The sequence below is a fragment of the Xyrauchen texanus genome, chromosome 46 (assembly GCF_025860055.1).
Source record: "Xyrauchen texanus isolate HMW12.3.18 chromosome 46, RBS_HiC_50CHRs, whole genome shotgun sequence".
Lineage (NCBI taxonomy): Eukaryota > Metazoa > Chordata > Actinopteri > Cypriniformes > Catostomidae > Xyrauchen > Xyrauchen texanus.
In genome coordinates this window covers 12,721,507-12,739,095 of record NC_068321.1, presented here as the reverse complement: position 1 = coordinate 12,739,095, position 17,589 = coordinate 12,721,507, and the positions used below count along the sequence as shown (strand labels likewise).

The 17,589-nt window shown below is 38.9% G+C and overlaps 1 protein-coding gene across 1 annotated transcript; it reads left to right on the top strand.

The window, feature by feature from the left end:
- The first annotated feature begins 1,431 nt into the window (after window positions 1-1,431).
- Window positions 1,432-16,812, top strand: fnbp4 (formin binding protein 4). The gene is made up of 17 exons (XM_052119457.1): window positions 1,432-1,633; window positions 2,222-2,305; window positions 3,138-3,268; window positions 3,407-3,578; window positions 3,723-3,867; window positions 4,490-4,592; window positions 4,715-5,038; window positions 7,794-7,995; window positions 8,142-8,233; window positions 8,986-9,090; window positions 9,235-9,368; window positions 10,255-10,415; window positions 12,906-13,150; window positions 13,224-13,359; window positions 14,457-14,656; window positions 16,010-16,167; window positions 16,307-16,812. Exons 1-17 carry the CDS (start codon window positions 1,513-1,515, stop codon window positions 16,398-16,400), a joined length of 2,607 nt encoding a protein of 868 aa, XP_051975417.1. The 5' UTR covers window positions 1,432-1,512; the 3' UTR covers window positions 16,401-16,812.
- The last annotated feature ends 777 nt before the right edge of the window (window positions 16,813-17,589 follow it).

Here is a 17,589-nt window from a genome sequence, read left to right as displayed (position 1 = left end):
TATGACTTTCTGTCCGAAAATCTTCAGTGGCGATATTTGTGGTTGAGAAACAGATCAATATTTAAGTCCTTTTTTTTTTTTTTACTATAAATGTCCACTTTCACTTCAATATTCTTCTTCTTTAGATTTTGGTTATTTGCATGTGTCGTGCATATCGCCACCTACTGGGCAGAGAGGAGAATTTATAGTAAAAAAGGACTTAAATATTGATCTGTTTCTCATTCACATCTATCATATAACTTCTGAAGACATGGATTAAACAACTGGAGTTGTATGAATTACTTGTATCCTTCCTTTATGTGCTTTTTGAGCTTCAAAGATTTGGTCACCATTCACTTGCCTACAGCTGAAATCTTCATTTGTGTTCAGCAGAAGAGAGAAAGTCATACACATCAGGGATGTATGCGGGTAAAGTGAGAGTAAATGATGAGAGAATTTAAATTTTTGGGTTAACTGTGAATCAAGTGTGGATGTTCATATCATTTTGGTCATATGGATTTAAGATTGTGTAGTACAGATCATCTCAGTAAAACTACAAAGAAATAATTTGCATTTAATAGCAAAAAATAGTAATTATTTATTTGCACAATTTTATTTATTTGAAGGGCAAAATACGTATATATGTATATATACACACACACACACACACACACACACACACACACACACACACACACACACACACACACACACACATGTTGTGTTTCCATGTTTTATGGGGACTTTCCATAGACATAATGGTTTTTATACTGTACAAACTTTATATTCTATCCCCTAAACCTAACCCAACCCCTAAACCTAACCCTCACAGAAAACTTTCTGCATTTTTACCTTTTCAAAAAACATAATTTAGTATGATTTATAAGCTGTTTTCCTCATGGGGACCGACAAAATGTCCCCACAAGGTCAAAAATTTAGGGTTTTACTATCCTTATGGGGACATTTGGTCCCCACAAAGTGATAAATACACGCTCACACATACACACACACACACACACACACACACACACACACACACACACACACACACACACACACACACACACACACACACACACACACACACACACACACATATAAATAAAAAAAACAAGTACAGTATAATATCAACATTTGTTTACCAGATCTGGGTATAGTTTGATCTACTGCACAAATTTCAATTGATCAAATTCGTTTTTAAAATAAACTGCGTTTTTCACAAAGCATGTCTGGTAAACACGACAAATTCAAAGTCCCTTTTTTTGTGCCTTTTGTGACACGTAATTTTCCTACAGATAAAACAAATGACACTTTTGATGTGGTTTCTGTCATTTAATAAACTTGCAGTTCATTCTACAACATCTCCGTGAATAAATATGTTTTATTAAAAAACGAAAACATGAAGTTACATAATAGCTTTTATTTTGAAGGATAAGAAGTCAATCAGCCATTTGGAAAGAACAGACAGACTAGTAGCACAGAGCTGTGTTTGCGAGCGAAGCTCCATTACTAACAGCAGTAGAAGCGGCAGTGATGGGGAAGAAGACTCGCACAGGCACAGGCAGAAGAACCATATTACAGCTTTCACCGCCAAAACCAAACCGCAACGCCACCGGAGAAGCAAGAGAGGACGGAGTCGGCTCTGGATCCGAAGGTAGACGATAAAGAGATCAAAACATATTTTATTTTTTAACTCGTCGGTTGAACAGTACTAGAATATACAATCTAGAGATTCACATGCTTCTTTAGTTCTGTAGAATCGAGTTATTTCATAACTGACAGTCAGTTGATTGTCAATTGTGTCTTTTGACTGCGTATACCTATGTTGTTGCGATACAAATTAAGTTGCGTTTTAATAGTTATACATATATAGTGTTGTCGGGTTCATCAGTTTTAATCTCCGTTTGTCGTGTATGTTTAGCTTTAGCTACCGATACCGATTAACGTCTGTATACATGTATATATGTGTGATGTCAGAGCTTTTCCGGTGGTTACGATGTTAATTAATATCGACGGAAAAACATGGTTAGCACTTTAATACTAGATTAAATGGATATATTAGAGTCAATTTATAATATAGTTTAAACAGTATTCAGAGATAGCAAAGCAGTCGTCGCTGAGCTGGAGACAAAGCGCAACATAGCATGCTAACTCACCTTTTTCAGATAAACGCCGCATTGGTTCAGTTGGAACATTTTGGGAAAAGTTTATAACGTTACAAACTGTCTGTCTTCTGTTTTAGACGAACCTGAGGGTAACACAGATGGGCAGGCAATCCCGAGAGACGTAAACCTAGGAATGAAGACCCCAGCTGTGAAGGCCACACGTAAGTTATAGCTTTAGCTTACCTGTTTGTTGACAATAATTAATATTTTGTGAGGGTAGATATGTAATAGACGTTTATATATTTAATAGGTGTAATCTATATATAACATTGTAACTACATGTGAATTTGATGTTCATTATTTAATATACACTGGCTTCAAAAAGTTTAGAATAATGTACAGATTTTGCTCATTCGGAAGGAAATGGGTATTTTAATTCACCAAAGTGGCATTCAACTGATCACTGAGTAGTCAGGAAATGACTGAAAACTGAAAAAACAAAAAGAAATGGATAGAGTGGGCAAAGAAACAGACAGACATTGAACAACAGATATTTGGAAAAGAGTGTTATGGATCTTAACACCATTGAGCTTTTGTGGGATCAGCTAGACTGTACGGTGTGTGAGAAGTGCCCAACACGACTACAGGAAGTGCTACAGGAAGCATGTAGTGAAATGTCACCTGAGTATCTGGACAAACTGACAGCTAGAATAACAAGGATCTGCAAAGCTGTCATTGCTGCACATGGAGGATTTTTTTAATGAGAAATCTTTGAAATAGTTTAAGAAGTTCTGAATTATTATTTTTTTAATTGTAATAGTAATTTTTCACGTTATTAATGTCCTGACTATACATTGTGATCAGTTGAATGCCTTTATGGTGAATAAAAGGACCAATTTCTTTTCATAAGAGCAATAGTTGTACATTATTCCAAACTTTTGGCTGCCAGTGTATAATAGTCTTTAATTTGAATAATTTAAAATGGAGTCAAATTTAGTACAGATATCTTTATGAAAGTGGTGAGGAGTTATGCATTGTGTGTTTGGTTTGCAGAGGGTCTGTCTTTGCTTGGAGCCTATGAAGACAGTGAAGAAGAAGATGCGACAGAGAACCCTGCGACTGCCACAAAGGCAAAACATAACCAGTCTGCAGACATAGACAGCACACTTGCCAATTTTATGGCGGTGAGTTAAGCTAGAGGTTATCGAACTGTCCATATTTGTACACCTTTGTAATAAGACAAAACATATCTGTTTTTACACTACTCTTTTATATATAAAAAAAGTTTGGCATGACATGGCTATTGTTTATGTTTCCAACAGGAAATTGATGCAATTACCACCCAGCCGACCCAAACAGATGAATCAGGGACAGAGCCCAGTGCTCCAGCCCCAACCCCTCCACGTCCTGAACCCAAAACAGACCAGCAGGCTCATGCTGAGAACAGCTCCACGCAAGAATTTGAATACAACACGCAATACTCCCTTGCAGGAGGTGAGTTCTCCAGGTTATGTGCATTAGGAAAATCAGTGGGGTTGCATTATCTTTTGTATTTATGGGCCTGTCAGATGACAACTGATATACACAGATGTGAAGTATAGATTTAATGTTTGTTTTGTTATGTTTGGGGTGCTATAGCTGGGTTGGAGATGGGTGACTGGCAGGAGGTGTGGGATGAAAATACTGGCTGTTACTATTATTGGAATACTCAGACCAATGAGGTGGCCTGGGTGCTCCCGCATTACCTGGCCGACCAAATGCAGAGCTTACATTATGCGGATAGGTGAGTAATGATGTTAAGTAAACATGACATCTTACGTTTTAAAGAAACTTGCATATTGCATGTATGTTGCCAGTAATCTTGATGTTCTGATTTTCAGTATTCTACTAAACAAGATTTTCTTGAAGAAATGAATAAACATTGGTCCTAGAACATATTTGTACTCTAAAGCCATATTAAAGTTATATGAATGTTATTACATTAGATTACAAAATATCAAACCAAGTCACATTTATTTTTAAAGAAGTGTAGTATAGTTAATGTGATGAACTACACCTGTGTGAATTTGTATGTGACTGACTTTACACAACCACTAAAAATGACCTCAGGTCCAGTAAGATAAAAGTAATTGCAAAGACGAATTGTTCAAAGTTTTTTTTTTTCCCCTCTGAGAAAACTTCTAGGATCTTGCAGATGCCATTTCATTTTGTTGATATTTTGTTATCTAATGCGATACAATTTTTACATTTTTAAGTGTGGCTTATGTGTCCAAATGCTTTTTGGAGCCACTCTAGTGATGTACAAATTAAAAAAAAGAGTGGTTATTTTGTAAAATTGGCATTTTTCCTTTTTTGGAATTATTCACATATTTATCTGTCATCTCATTTCACGTTATTTTCTACAGTTCATCTGTAAATGGTAATGGTGTGGCAGAGCATAGCAATGTTTATACTGAACAGCAGTCTGTTGCACCTGCCCCCACATCAAAGAGGGAAACCAAAAAGAAGGCAAGATTTTTGCATGAACCCCTCAATCACACCTGTTCGAAATATCTACTGTTCCAACACTTCTTCACTTACAGTTCGGTCAATTGTAGCAATGTGTAATTCTGCATCTTCTATCCACACAGGAAGTAATAGAGAGTGTTGTGGCTTTGACCAGCGAAGAGGAGGAGAGTAGGGGTGTTGCAGCTACTCTCCTAGCTCCCCTAATCCCAGAGGAGGTGAAGGAAGCAGAAGAGAAGTGGAGAAAGAAGGTAATGGCCATAGAGGATACAGTTGAAGCAGCCCAGGATCTGGAGGTGGAAGCGACTCCATCTTTGAACTCCCCGGCTCTCCAGGACATGGACAGCCAAAGTAACCAGCGCAGCAGAAACCACTCCGCAGAATCTTCTGACAGGGAGGAGGCAGAAGAGGACACCATGGATCTAGAACTAGCATTAGAGAGGAAAAAAGTGAGTAGCATCGTTAGAAAACTCATTATTCAAAGACTGTGTGTACATGTTCAAACTTAGACTTGCCAGGATTTCATAATTTTCATACCGGTGCGTATCCGCGTTCAAAACCAGTTATACCGGTAATACCGTTGGCTGGACACTCATTAGTGCTATGGTGTAATTTTCATGCTCAATGACCTACACCAGTGGTTCCCAACCCTGTACCTGGAGGCCCCCCCAACACTGCACATTTCCAAGGAAAATAATATCTGTTATGGAGTAGGAAAGTGATTTAATCATAAATATTTTAACTAGCCCTATAGAAATACAATGTTAAGTTAGTTTAATTTTCCACCATACCTTGAAGTACAAAAAACGGTTATATTAATGTTTCTAAAAATTAAGTGACAACGTTGCTCTAGGGGGCTTGCACACATTTGCTTCACTATGATCAAGGACTGAATCCATCAAAAGATTAAAGTCTCCTCCCAATATTAAATCATGAGGGGTGCCAGTGGCTTGCAACATCACTTAAAGATCTATAAAAAAATCCCTGATCATCAGCATTAGGTGCGTAAATATTAGCGAAAATCAACCTTTGCCCCTGAATTTCAGCTAAAACCATAATTACTCTCCCTAATTTATCTTTAAATTTGAGACATTTGAATTGTAGATGTTTATTTACCAATATAATGACTCCCCTGCCCTTACTTGTGTCAGCACTAAAGAAAACATGTCCACCCCATATCTTCCCAAATTTTCCAGCTTCCTGCTGAGAAAGGTGTGCTTCTTGAAGAAACACTATATCATATTTCTTACATTTAAGAAAAGTAATAACCTTCATTCTTTTTATAGGGTGCTCCAACCCATTCACATTCCATGTGGAGAGAGAGACAATCCACTCATATTGACATTTTGATATAGTAGAAAATAATTATTGTGTGTCAAAAACAAGATTATACAGACCACATTCCCCATAAGTGAAACAATCAAACCCCGAAAAGTGATCTTCGGTCAATGGAAAAGTGTTATTAAAAAAAAAAAGCTCCAGACGCTAGATGAAGCCAATGCAAAAGGAAACAAAAATGACGCCCAGCTACCTCAAAAGCCAGAGTAAGTAAAGCGAGTCGACCCACTCACATGAGAAACACCCAATGGTTTACTCACCCATTGATTCTATAAAAGACATTGCCTGATTGGGACATGTAAATATTTTGCGACCCTCCTTCGCTTCTATTCTCAGCTTGGCCTGTGTTATGGATGTGTGGGAAGGAGGAGAAGGCAGACGGGAGGTGCGGATCCAATCGCGGCTTTTATTGACAAACAAATAGTAACTGAGTAAACACAAAGAAAAGTCCACGATGGGAAAAACTAACTTTAACACAAAAAGAACACACGGCTGGAAGAACAAACACGAAGGGCAGGTAACAAGGGCAAAGGCACGACAAGAAACCATACAACGAACGACAAGGGAAAAGGGAAAACAACAGGGTTTAAATATACAGACACAATGAAGACTAAACGAGACACAGGTGAGAACAATGATGCAGTGATGAGATCAGGGAATTGTGGGAAGTGTAGTTTTTAGACAGACAAGTGATACACGGGGCATACAACAAGGAAAACGTGACATGGAATGTGATCAGCGACGAGTGAAACAGAAAACACGGGGCAGACAACACGGGAACGTAACAGCCTGAAACATCAATGCAAAAATTATCTTATGTTGATGCAAGAGTTTCTTGCATTCCCTGAATCGATCGCGTTTCTCTCTTGTCAACAAGAAAATATCACGATTCTTCCAAGAAAGCTTTCCTTTGCTCCTCGCCTGGTGCAACATGAGATCTTTATCGGATGATCTCTGAAATTTGGCCAGGATTGATCAGGATTGGCCTTTCTCCCTCAGCAGATCTCCAAGCTGAAACTGTGAGCTTGCGAGATTTCCAGCTTGTGGCCTGTTATGTCGAGCAAACTCGGGAAAAGCTCGTCTAGGAATTTTACCATATTCGCCATCCTGAGCTCAGGAATTCCAACAGTTCTGACGTTATTCTTAAAGCTTCTATTCACAAGATCTTCAAGCTTTTCAAGAACAAGTTCCAAATCAACTTTGGTCATGGGTGGATTAGCAGATAATTCCCTCTATGATGACTCCAGATAATCGATTAGTTTCTCAACATCTGCCACTCTTGTAACTAACTCAGAAAATGTCATTTCCATCACCGTAATCGATCGACGTATAACAGCGAGATATAACAGCGAGACGTATAAGTCAGCAAGAACCTTTGTCAGCATCACTGACATGTTGGACAGTTGATGCTGGATCTCCTCTTCCACCGCGCTATAGGCCTGTCGGGGCTTTCATCCTGAACACGCAAGTGTCTTTTAATGTCTCCAGAGCCTGAGGATTTTGACTTCTTTGCCACGATTTTTGTATCGAATTTCACCAGATTATAACATGAGAATAATTATAAATTTAGCAAAGTGCGCAGAGCTCGTCGCTCACACGTCTGCTTCTTGCATGGCGTCACGTGACCCTGAATAGCCCTGTCTTAGATTAGTCCCAAAATATTGATTACCATGTATACAGGGACATTTTTTAAATGGTTGAGCATGTAAAAAAAGTCTTAGTTCTGAATGAAGGCTTAACCAGAATATGGACATTAATAGGAAAATAATGTGCATTTAAACAAAGTCTATAAATATCTAATTTCATAAAATCATTTCTTTAAATGTTTAAAATGCTGCCACAAGTTAAGGGTTTGTTATTCTGTAGGCTGAGCTTCGAGCCTTGGAGGAAGGTGATGGCAGTGCTGGTGGTTCCAGCCCCTGTTCTGAAACCAGTCAGGAGGGGCCTCGCAACATACTTTTGAAGAAGAACAAATGGAAGACATCCTTTCTTCGCGCACCAAGCCCTGACTCGAGCAGCCGGGGCTCAGACAAAGCAGGATTGGGCACTCCTGAGTGCTCCGATAATGGTAAAGACTAACATTTAAAATCTAAAGTCCTTAAAAAAAATTTATAAACTTGGTTGACTCCATAAAAATGAACAAACTTGGTTTACTGTTTTCTAGAGCAGTATAGAACATGAATCAAAAACTTACAAAGCATCTTGTGTTTCAAGCACATTCCAAAACAACAGAGAAGCAAGGGGAAGAAGATGAAAAGGAGAAGTCTGTATCCAAAACACTTCAAAAGGAAGAAGAGGACCTCAAGGTATATGGAATGAGTTGAAATCAACTTGTAATCAAAATTGACATTTGACTATATTGTTAATAAACATTCATGGTCTTAATGTGCAATAACAGTGCACATAACTACAAATGGAAATGTGTATTTCATCAAAATTAAATAACTGTCCTGTTTCGCTGACATCACTTGTCAATTTCTATTTCTAACACAATTTAAATTTTTTCAACCCCTCTTCTTCAACCACCTGGCTCCATTCTGTTATGTAATGATGGATAAAATTTAAGTCCTGCCCTACATTTTTATGAATATCTTACTTCTTTGGGAAATACATCCAATTTCTTATTAAAACGTATGATGTTTTATTTGGACTTTAAAGGGATAATTCACAAAATTGAAAATTCTGTCCTAATTCTCCCACCTTCATGTTGTTCCAGACCTGTAATTTTGGAAAACAAAAGGAGATGATGGGTAGAATTTTAGCCTCATTCACCGTTTTCCTTTCATTGTATCTCTTTTGTGAATGGTGACTGAGGCTAAAATTCCACCCTAACATTTTTGTGTTCTGAAAGAAACGTCCTACGGGTTCGGCACAAAATTAAGGTGGTTGAATCTTCTGGGTAAACTATTTCTTTAAGAAACTCTCTGCCTTATATACCTATTGCTATGATTTTATTTAGAGTAAATGACCTACAGATTACAGTTAATGGTAATATAAATTGTTTTATGACAGAAAAAGTCTGCATTAACAGATCCTCATGTTGGAATGCATTCTTTAGTTTCAGATCGGAGAACTTGCCAACACACTCACCAGCAAAATGGAGTTCTTAGGAATTGACAAAAAAGCCATCTCAAACTTTCAACTGCTGTTGCTGCAAACAGAGGTAAAGTCAGACAGCGAAATTGAAGCTGTCTTAGTGAAAAAAAAGTTTAAATCTAATTGTCAGTCCAACTATAACCTTTCTGAATTTTAATGTGGTTTTTATAAAGTCTTTATTGAAATTGCTTTTTGATGTCTTCTCCTCAAGACGCGGATTGCAGACTGGCGAGAGGGCGCTCTGAATGGAAACTATCTCCGCCGCAGGCTGCAGGAAGCCGCAGAGCACATAAAACATTACGAACTTAACGCCACTCCCAAAGGCTGGTCCTGCCACTGGGACAGGTACGCGCTCCTTACCTTTCATATCCTTATCACTCCCCCTCCCCAAAACGTACCCTCATGTGACGATTGACCACACTGCCTCCGCTACATGACAAACGCGCGACTGATTTGCACATGATTGTATTACTGGGGAGTGTTTACGAGCATGGATAAAGACAGAAGTTTGTGGTAAACCTGATAAGGGAGCGTCTCTAAAAAGCCGGCCTCACCACCAAACCGAATCCTAAAGAGAGTCCCATCTCTTCCCTCAAAATCAGTCAAAAGGGTTTACTAGCTCTTAGAAGGTGGTTGCGCGTGCGAGAGCTTTGAACTTTACAGGACTGCCCAAAAATGATGGGAGAAATGAGTGACACAGAGTGACCACGTCGAAGCAGCGTGTCACACAAGCATCAATAAAGGAAGACGATGCCTTGCCCTTGGAGCCTGAAGGTCAGACCAATCTATTTCATTGTTTGTTTTTATTGGATTTTTCCATGCACTATTGATGATTGTTAAATAAAACTGTTATCTTTTACCCTCTGTTGAAGATGCCTCTCTTAAGGCATCTAATGGAGGGGTTTTGTCACTGTCGGTGTGAGTATTGACATGGAAACTGAGACTGATTTCTTAATGCTGCTAAACTTTTCAGGATTGGCTTGGAGATTTTTTATTTATTTTTTTTGGTTTGTTTTTGCTTTGTTTTGTTGACGATAAGGTGGGTTCTTTATCAGTGCACCCATTATAATCTGGCTCTTCTTCTGGGCTCCAAGTGAAGCCCAGTTCAACATTCCCTCATTAGGGAACTAGAGCCCCCTTCCCTTTGACTCCTCAAGGGTCTCATGACTTTGAAAATAGTGGAGAGAATGGTTGGTAAGACATCTCTCTGTGTTTGTTTCTCCAACTTTAGAGAGCACAGGCGGTACTTCTATGTGAATGACCGGACCAATGCCTCCCAGTGGGAGTTTCCAGTTGTGGAGGAGGGAGAGGAAGCTAAGCAATGCCTGCCACCCACAGCTGGCCCTGGAGACACCAGTCATCCATCTGCTGAAGCTGTTGGTGGTATCATAGGTGGGTGTCCTGATGCGTAGTTCAGGAATAGCTCACCGGGAAGTGTAAATTCTGTATTTTACTTACCCGGAAGTGTTATGTCATGTCATTCCAAACCTGTATCTTTCCATGGAGTAAGAAAGGAGATATTTTGCAGAACGCTCCAACCCACTTTTCCATACAACGAAAATAGATGCACACCGTTGAACTCCAAACAAGCACTAGAAAAGTTCCTTAAATGTGGTCCGTAAACCTAATCCACTATGTTCCAAACCTTCTGAAACCAGAGAAGGTTGTATCAGGAAAAGACTGACACCAAGTTTTTAAAGTAGTCATGAAAATAAGAATAACATTTTATAAAATTGTTGTATTATAAAAACATACTGTATGTTTCAGCAATCAAAATGTATGTCTGTATGAACAGTCTCCTCACTGCCAAAAGAGCATGTTGAAACCAAGCTGCCAAAACAATTAGTTCTCTACTTCCTCCACATTGTGATGTCACACTGTGGTAGTCATTTGCATCTGAGCACCTCCACAACAACACATCAATGCCAAATTTACCTTTAATCACTTCTGTAGCCTGCCCAGTAGCAGTTAGCATTTACATGGCAAGTAGAGTGAGCAGGTCAGTCAAGAGCAGGAAGCCAATCAGAACAGTGGGTGGACACAGCACCAAAACCGGGAATATTATCATGTTTTACAAATACACCAATCAGCCACAACATTAAAACCACCTGCCTAATATAGTGTAGGTCCCCCTCTTGCCACAAAAACAGCTCTGACCCGTCGAAGCATGGACTTAAAAGGTGGGAACTCCATGGATCGGACTTGAGATCTGGGGAGTTTGGAGGCAAAGTCAACACCTTGAACTCTCTCATGTTCCTCAAACCATTCTTGATAATTTTTTGCAGTGTGGCAGGGCACATTATTCTGCTGAAAGAGGCCACTGCCATCAGGGAATACCGCTTCCATGAAGGGTTTCACGTGGTCTGCAACAATCTTGAGGTAGTTAGTACTTGTCAAAGTATCATCCACATGTATGCCAGGACCCAAGGTTTCCCAGCAGAACATTACCCAAAGCGTCACACTGCCTCCACCAGCCTGCCTTCTTCCCGTAGTGCATCCTGCTGCCATCTCTTCCCTAGGTAAACGACACCCACGCACTCGGCCATCCAAATGATCTAAAAAAATTCATCGGACCAGGCCACCTTCTTCCATTGCTCCATGGTCCAGTTCTGATGCTCACGTGCTCATTGTAGGTGCTTTCGGCAGTGGACAGGGGTTAGCATAGGCGCTCTGACAGGTCTGTGGCTACGCAGCACATGCCTTTGCTCCCCACGTGCATCAATGAGCCTTGGGCATCCATGACTCTGTCCTGGTTCACCGGTGGTCCTTCATTGGGCCACTTTTGGTAGGTTAACAACCACGGCATATCGGGAACACCCCACAAGACCTGCCGTTTTGGAGATGCTCTGACCCAGTCGTCTAGCCAACACAATTTGGCCCTTGCCAAAGTTGCTCAGATCCTTACTTTGTCCATTTTTTCTGCTTCAAACACATGAAATTCATGAATTGACTGTTAATTTTCTGCCTAATATATCTCACCCCTTGACAAGTGCAATTGTAATGATATAATCAATGTTATTCGTGCCATGAATGCAGAATGTAAACATGATAAATGAAACATTATCTATTACAACATTATCAGTAAGTGGTTAAAACTTATTTTACTGATTTCATGTGAGTTCTAATCATAGTATGAGGGATGTAGTAATGTATAACACATTTAAATGTCACATTTGTTAATGTTTTACATGTAGTCATATTTAAATGCTCCTCTAAATGCCTCTTTCAGCATGGCCAGTGTCTGAATGTTCACAAACACTATACCATTGCACAACCATTTTTAACTTCTTTCTAGCTCTAAGCAAAGAATGAAGAAGAACATTGACTTTAGTGTATTGAGTATGGGGCTTTTATTTACAAAAAATCTTCCCATTCGTCATAGCTCTCAAATCTTATTCTCGTATGCACACATTCAAACTTGTCATGCCAGGTTTGATGCCGTTGCCGTATGATTCCAAATCTGCTGTGATCTTGACATACATGTTTCCTAATTAAAACTGCAATATGTAAGTGTAAAGGAATCAAGAATGGCAAAGGAGGAAGCTGGGACTGGCTTGACAGTCCACATGAGACATTTATTGCATACACACTTTTCAATGTTCCACAATTACTTTTCAGTCGAAACATTGAACACAGACGGGTCCGGGTTGCTTTTCAGCGGTTCCTGAAATACACAACCACATCGACATCGTCTCTCTCTCTCCCCGTCTGAAATACTCCCACCACTCCTCACTGGAATGTGAGAGCGGTGTGGCACATAGGTGTAACTCATTCACCACTTATATTCCCAGCCTTGCTCTGCCCAGATGATGCTCAGCCCGCCCTGTTTACCACAGTAAGGAATAACAAACTTTTTTAAAATTATTATTATTATTAATACAGGAACTTCCATGGCAGAAATGCATTCATATTGGTCGGTTCCCCAGCCTCCTCAACCTCCCCTGCCTCCACTTCCTCCAGAAGATCCGCCCCCTCCACCTATGGAGCAACCACCACCACCACCTCCACCTCCTGAATCCCCTCCTCCACCCCCTCCACCACCCCTCAGTGATGACGGAGAGATTGAGGAAGTGGAGATGGAGGATGAGGAGTCAGAACCTCCGGCTCCTGGAACAGAAGAGTTCAAGGTAACTTTTTTTCTCTTGGGTATTTTACTTGATGTGCACTGGAGCATGTTTTGACTTCTGTTCCTTTCCACAGGCGGCTGAGGCAGCAGCTTCTTTGATGGTTGTGGCTAAAGGTCAGAAGCGCAAGTCACCAGGATCAGGGCCACTAACCAAAACAGTCACCATCGGCAGCAGCCCCATTCTATATACTCAATCATGTGCCACAGCTGGTAAGAATAATACACATTTCTGCTTTTAAAATGTTTTTCATTATGTTTAAAGGGGTCATATAATGGGTACATGCACTTTTTCAAGTTGATTGTTCTGAAATGTGTGTTGGCTGTGCCTGTACACAACCATCCTATTATGATCGGTCGGACGCCCCTCCCAGGATTGTTGATTGACAGCAGTGTTTCAACACAGACCCGCCCTCGCTCGTGAGCGAGCTGTCAATCATAGTCCGTCATCATTGTTGATACACTGGAGCAGAATGGCGCCTAAGCGATTGTGGTGTTCTGTTCTTCGGTGTAATAACGAACACAGCAGTCATTTTGATGTTCCTAAATCTGAACCGCTGAAGACGCGTTGGCTGAGTTTTGTTTACGATGGGAATATTCCCAACGAGCAACGTCAATGCGTTCATGTTTGCGCGAATCATTTTTCACCAGACTGCTTTATAAACGAGGGTCAGTATAAAGCTGGTTTTGCTAAGAAGCTGCTGCTGAAAAAAGATTTGGTACCAACTATTTATATTCCCTCTGCACCTCCAGAAGAAGTAAGTGTAATGTTTTATTAACCTTTATATTAATCTTTGCAAATCGCTTGCACGCTTCACAATGAATGTGGCTAATGTTTACACTCAGGGTACATTACGGCATGTTTTCCATAACGTTACGACGTTCTCAATATAATTCATAATCCCACGCTTATAATGAACAACGCGTTATGGTTATTGTGTTATTAAAAACTGTGTACGCAGGTGTTACAGTTAACATGGTAACACTAAGTTACACCTGGTTTACTTGTATGTTACTGATTAAGAAGTAATGTCAAAAAAACAGTTATACGGAGAATAACTCCAGAACGGAGGGGCGGGTGACCAAAGCTCATTTTCATTTAAAGTCATATGCACTGAACGCAGTGCTGAAAACAGAGCTGTTTTTGAGCAGGTAAAATTAGTGTTTTCTTAAAATACTAATGAGAATTTTTAATAAAAGTATATTACAAAGTTTTCATTTAGACCCTAAAGATTCATATTAACTTGTACAAAAATGGCATTATATGACCCCTTTAATAATCATCCTGCCTTGTTTTAATGTATTCACAGCCCCAGTTCTAGTTGGAAATGCTTTCTGGGGAATGACTACTGCAATTGTACCTTCTCTGCCTGTTGAGAGCTTAACTCCACCAATGCCAGTCCTACCAGCCCAACCACAACTACCTCCTGTTCCTGCGCCTCTTCCTCCCAGCAGCCTGGAACCAAGCAAAGTGCTTATAGATAAAACAAAGAAACAGAAGAAAGAGAAGGTAGGTATAGATAAAGAATAGCTTCTAACTTTTGTCCATCCTCCATTTTATTTTATTTCCAGTGTTGCTTCTTTTTTCGATAGTGTTTTCCATACATACACTGGCGGCCAAAATTTTGAATAACGTACAGTACAATTTCACTGTTTCGAAAGGAAATTGGTACTTTTATTCATCAAAGTGGCATTCAACTGATCACAACGTATAGTCAGGACATAATAATGTGAAATATTACTATTACAATTTGGAAAAACAATGTCAGAAAAATGTTAGAACTTCTTCAAAGTGCAGCAATGACAGCTTTGCAGATCCTTGGGATTCTAGCTGTCAGTTTGTCCAGATGTGACGTTTCACCCCACGCTTCCTGTAGCACTTGCCATAGATGTGGCTGTCTTGTCGGGCACTTCTCATGCACCTTACAGTCTAGCTGATCCCACAAAAGCTCAATGGGTTTAAGATCATTAACATTCTTTTCCAATTCTATGCTGTCCCATGTCTGTGTTTCTTTGCCCACTCTAACCTTTTCTTTTTGTTTTTCCTGTTTTCAAAAGTAGCTTTTTCTTTGCAATTCTTCCCATAAGGCCTGCATCCCTCTTTACTGTTGTACATGAAACTGGTGTTGAGCGGGTAGAATTCAATGAAGCTGTCAGCTGAGGACATGTGAGGTGTCTATTTCTCAAACTAGAGACTCTGATGTACTTATCCTCTTGTTTAGTTGTACATCTGGCCTTCCACATCTCTTTCTGTCCTTGTTAGAGCCAGTTGTCCTTTGTCTTTGAAGACTGTAGTGTACACCTTTGTATGAAATCTTCAGTTTTTTGGTAATTTCAAGCATTGTGTAGCCTTCATTACTCAAAACAATGATTGACTGATGAGTTTCTAGAGAAAGCGGTTTCTTTTTTTGCCATTTTTGACCTAATATTGACCTTAAGACACATATTGTGGCAACTCAGAAACAAACACAAAGACAATGTTAAGCTTCATTTAGCAAACCAGATAGCTTTCATCTGTTTGATATAATGATATAAAGTATAGAAAATAAGATTTTCTAGTACCAAATTAGCAAATTATCATGATTACTCAAGGATAAAGTGTTGAAGTGATGGCTGCTGGATATGGGTCCTGTCTAGATTTGATTAAAAATGACTTTTTTCAAATAGTGATGATGCTGTTTTTTACATCAGTAATGTCATGACTATACTTTGTGATCAGTTGAATGCCACTTTGGTGAATTAAAGTACCAGTTTCCTTCCGAAACAGCAAAATCTGTACATTATTCCAAACTTTTGGGCGGCAGTGTATTTTCCTAAAAATCATATGTTTGGAAATAATTTAGAAATGCTGTCTTATTTTAAGTCCAAGAAAAGCAAGACGAAAATGCCATCCCTAGTGAAGAAGTGGCAGAGCATTCAGAAAGAGCTAGATGAAGAAGAGAAGTCAAGTTCCAGTGATGAAGATCGAGACCAGCTGAACAACAGACGCATAGAGGATTGGAAACAACAACAGCTTGCTTCGTAAGTTTAAATTTTTTTTTATGTGTACCACTTTTTTTATTCATTTTTTACACTGTCAAGAATGTTGTTTAGAATACTTTTGATATGAATACAGAAAGTTTAGATCAAGTTAAATAAAAATTTATGTAATCGTCTACAGGGGAAAATCTGTAAAGAACGCTAACTTCGAAGTGCTGCCTGACGATTGGAGGCAAAGACTTCTAAAGAAAAAGAAGATGATGCAGAGTTCATAACACCAGACTGGGAAACTTTGAATAAGAGTCTTCATCAGGGGTGGACGGAACTGTGTCATAGTGTCCAAGTTACTAACCTTCATTAAGGACTTAGTTGGACAAATCTGAATGAATGTTTCTTTTTATATGTGTGCACATACTTGGGTAAACTCTGTCTGTTAAATTCAAATCATCATCTCATGAATAGAGGTATACTAAGGTTATAGGATGCTGTAAAATGTTAACAGCCTTTAATTTGCAGAATGTTTTAAAGCTGCAGTGAACCAGGCCCCACGTGTACAGCATTTTTTTCCTTCTACTTTTTGTACTCGCACCCGTGAAACCTGTGTATGATTTATTCACAAAAATACTGAAATCATATTAAAGGACTGTCCCATTTCTCAAATATCTCAGATCTGTTGTCTTGGAATATGTTTTCAGGTTTACCTTTTGAAAATTTAGTTTTTTTTGTAAAAACCCATCTAAATGTAAAATGGATTTTTGCTGCTTTTCCAGCTAAAATCAAGTTCCACCATCCATTTATATTTTATAGCTATAGAAAAAATTGACATTAACAACACTTTTTGTGAGTTCACTTACCAATGGTTTCACCAATGCTTCCAAAATCTGTTTGCTTGCAATTTCATTGCACTTTAAATTATGCTTCATATTTGGACTGTGTATCATTTTTTTTTTATTGATATTATGAAGGAGTCATACGAATCAAGAATCTTTCTTCTAAAACAAACCCATAGGAGTTTTACTTTTAAAGCATTCTTAGGGCAAAGGTATAAATTAAAAAATAAAGAATAAAAAGGGGAAAGATTATGACTAATTGATATTATATATAAGGACACTTTTGCCCCAAAATTATAATATCAAAATTTACAGTTCAGTTTTCGCACATTAAAAGCGAAGGGGTAATCATTTTTTAACGTCTTACTATTGACATTATTTGTATTTATAAAGGACAACCTGACTACATTTTATTTTGTGAATGAAGCAAGAGGTGTAACACAGTGTAGGTAACATCAGTGACAAATTCTTTTAAAACGCGTATTTTTAATGTGGTGCGTCTGTAGCACCACATAACATACACCACTGATCAGACTAAAATCAAATTATACCATTAAAAAAAAAAAAATCAAATTTCACATGAACATTAAACAATATATAACCAATGATGGAATAAATGGACTATGTAGAAACA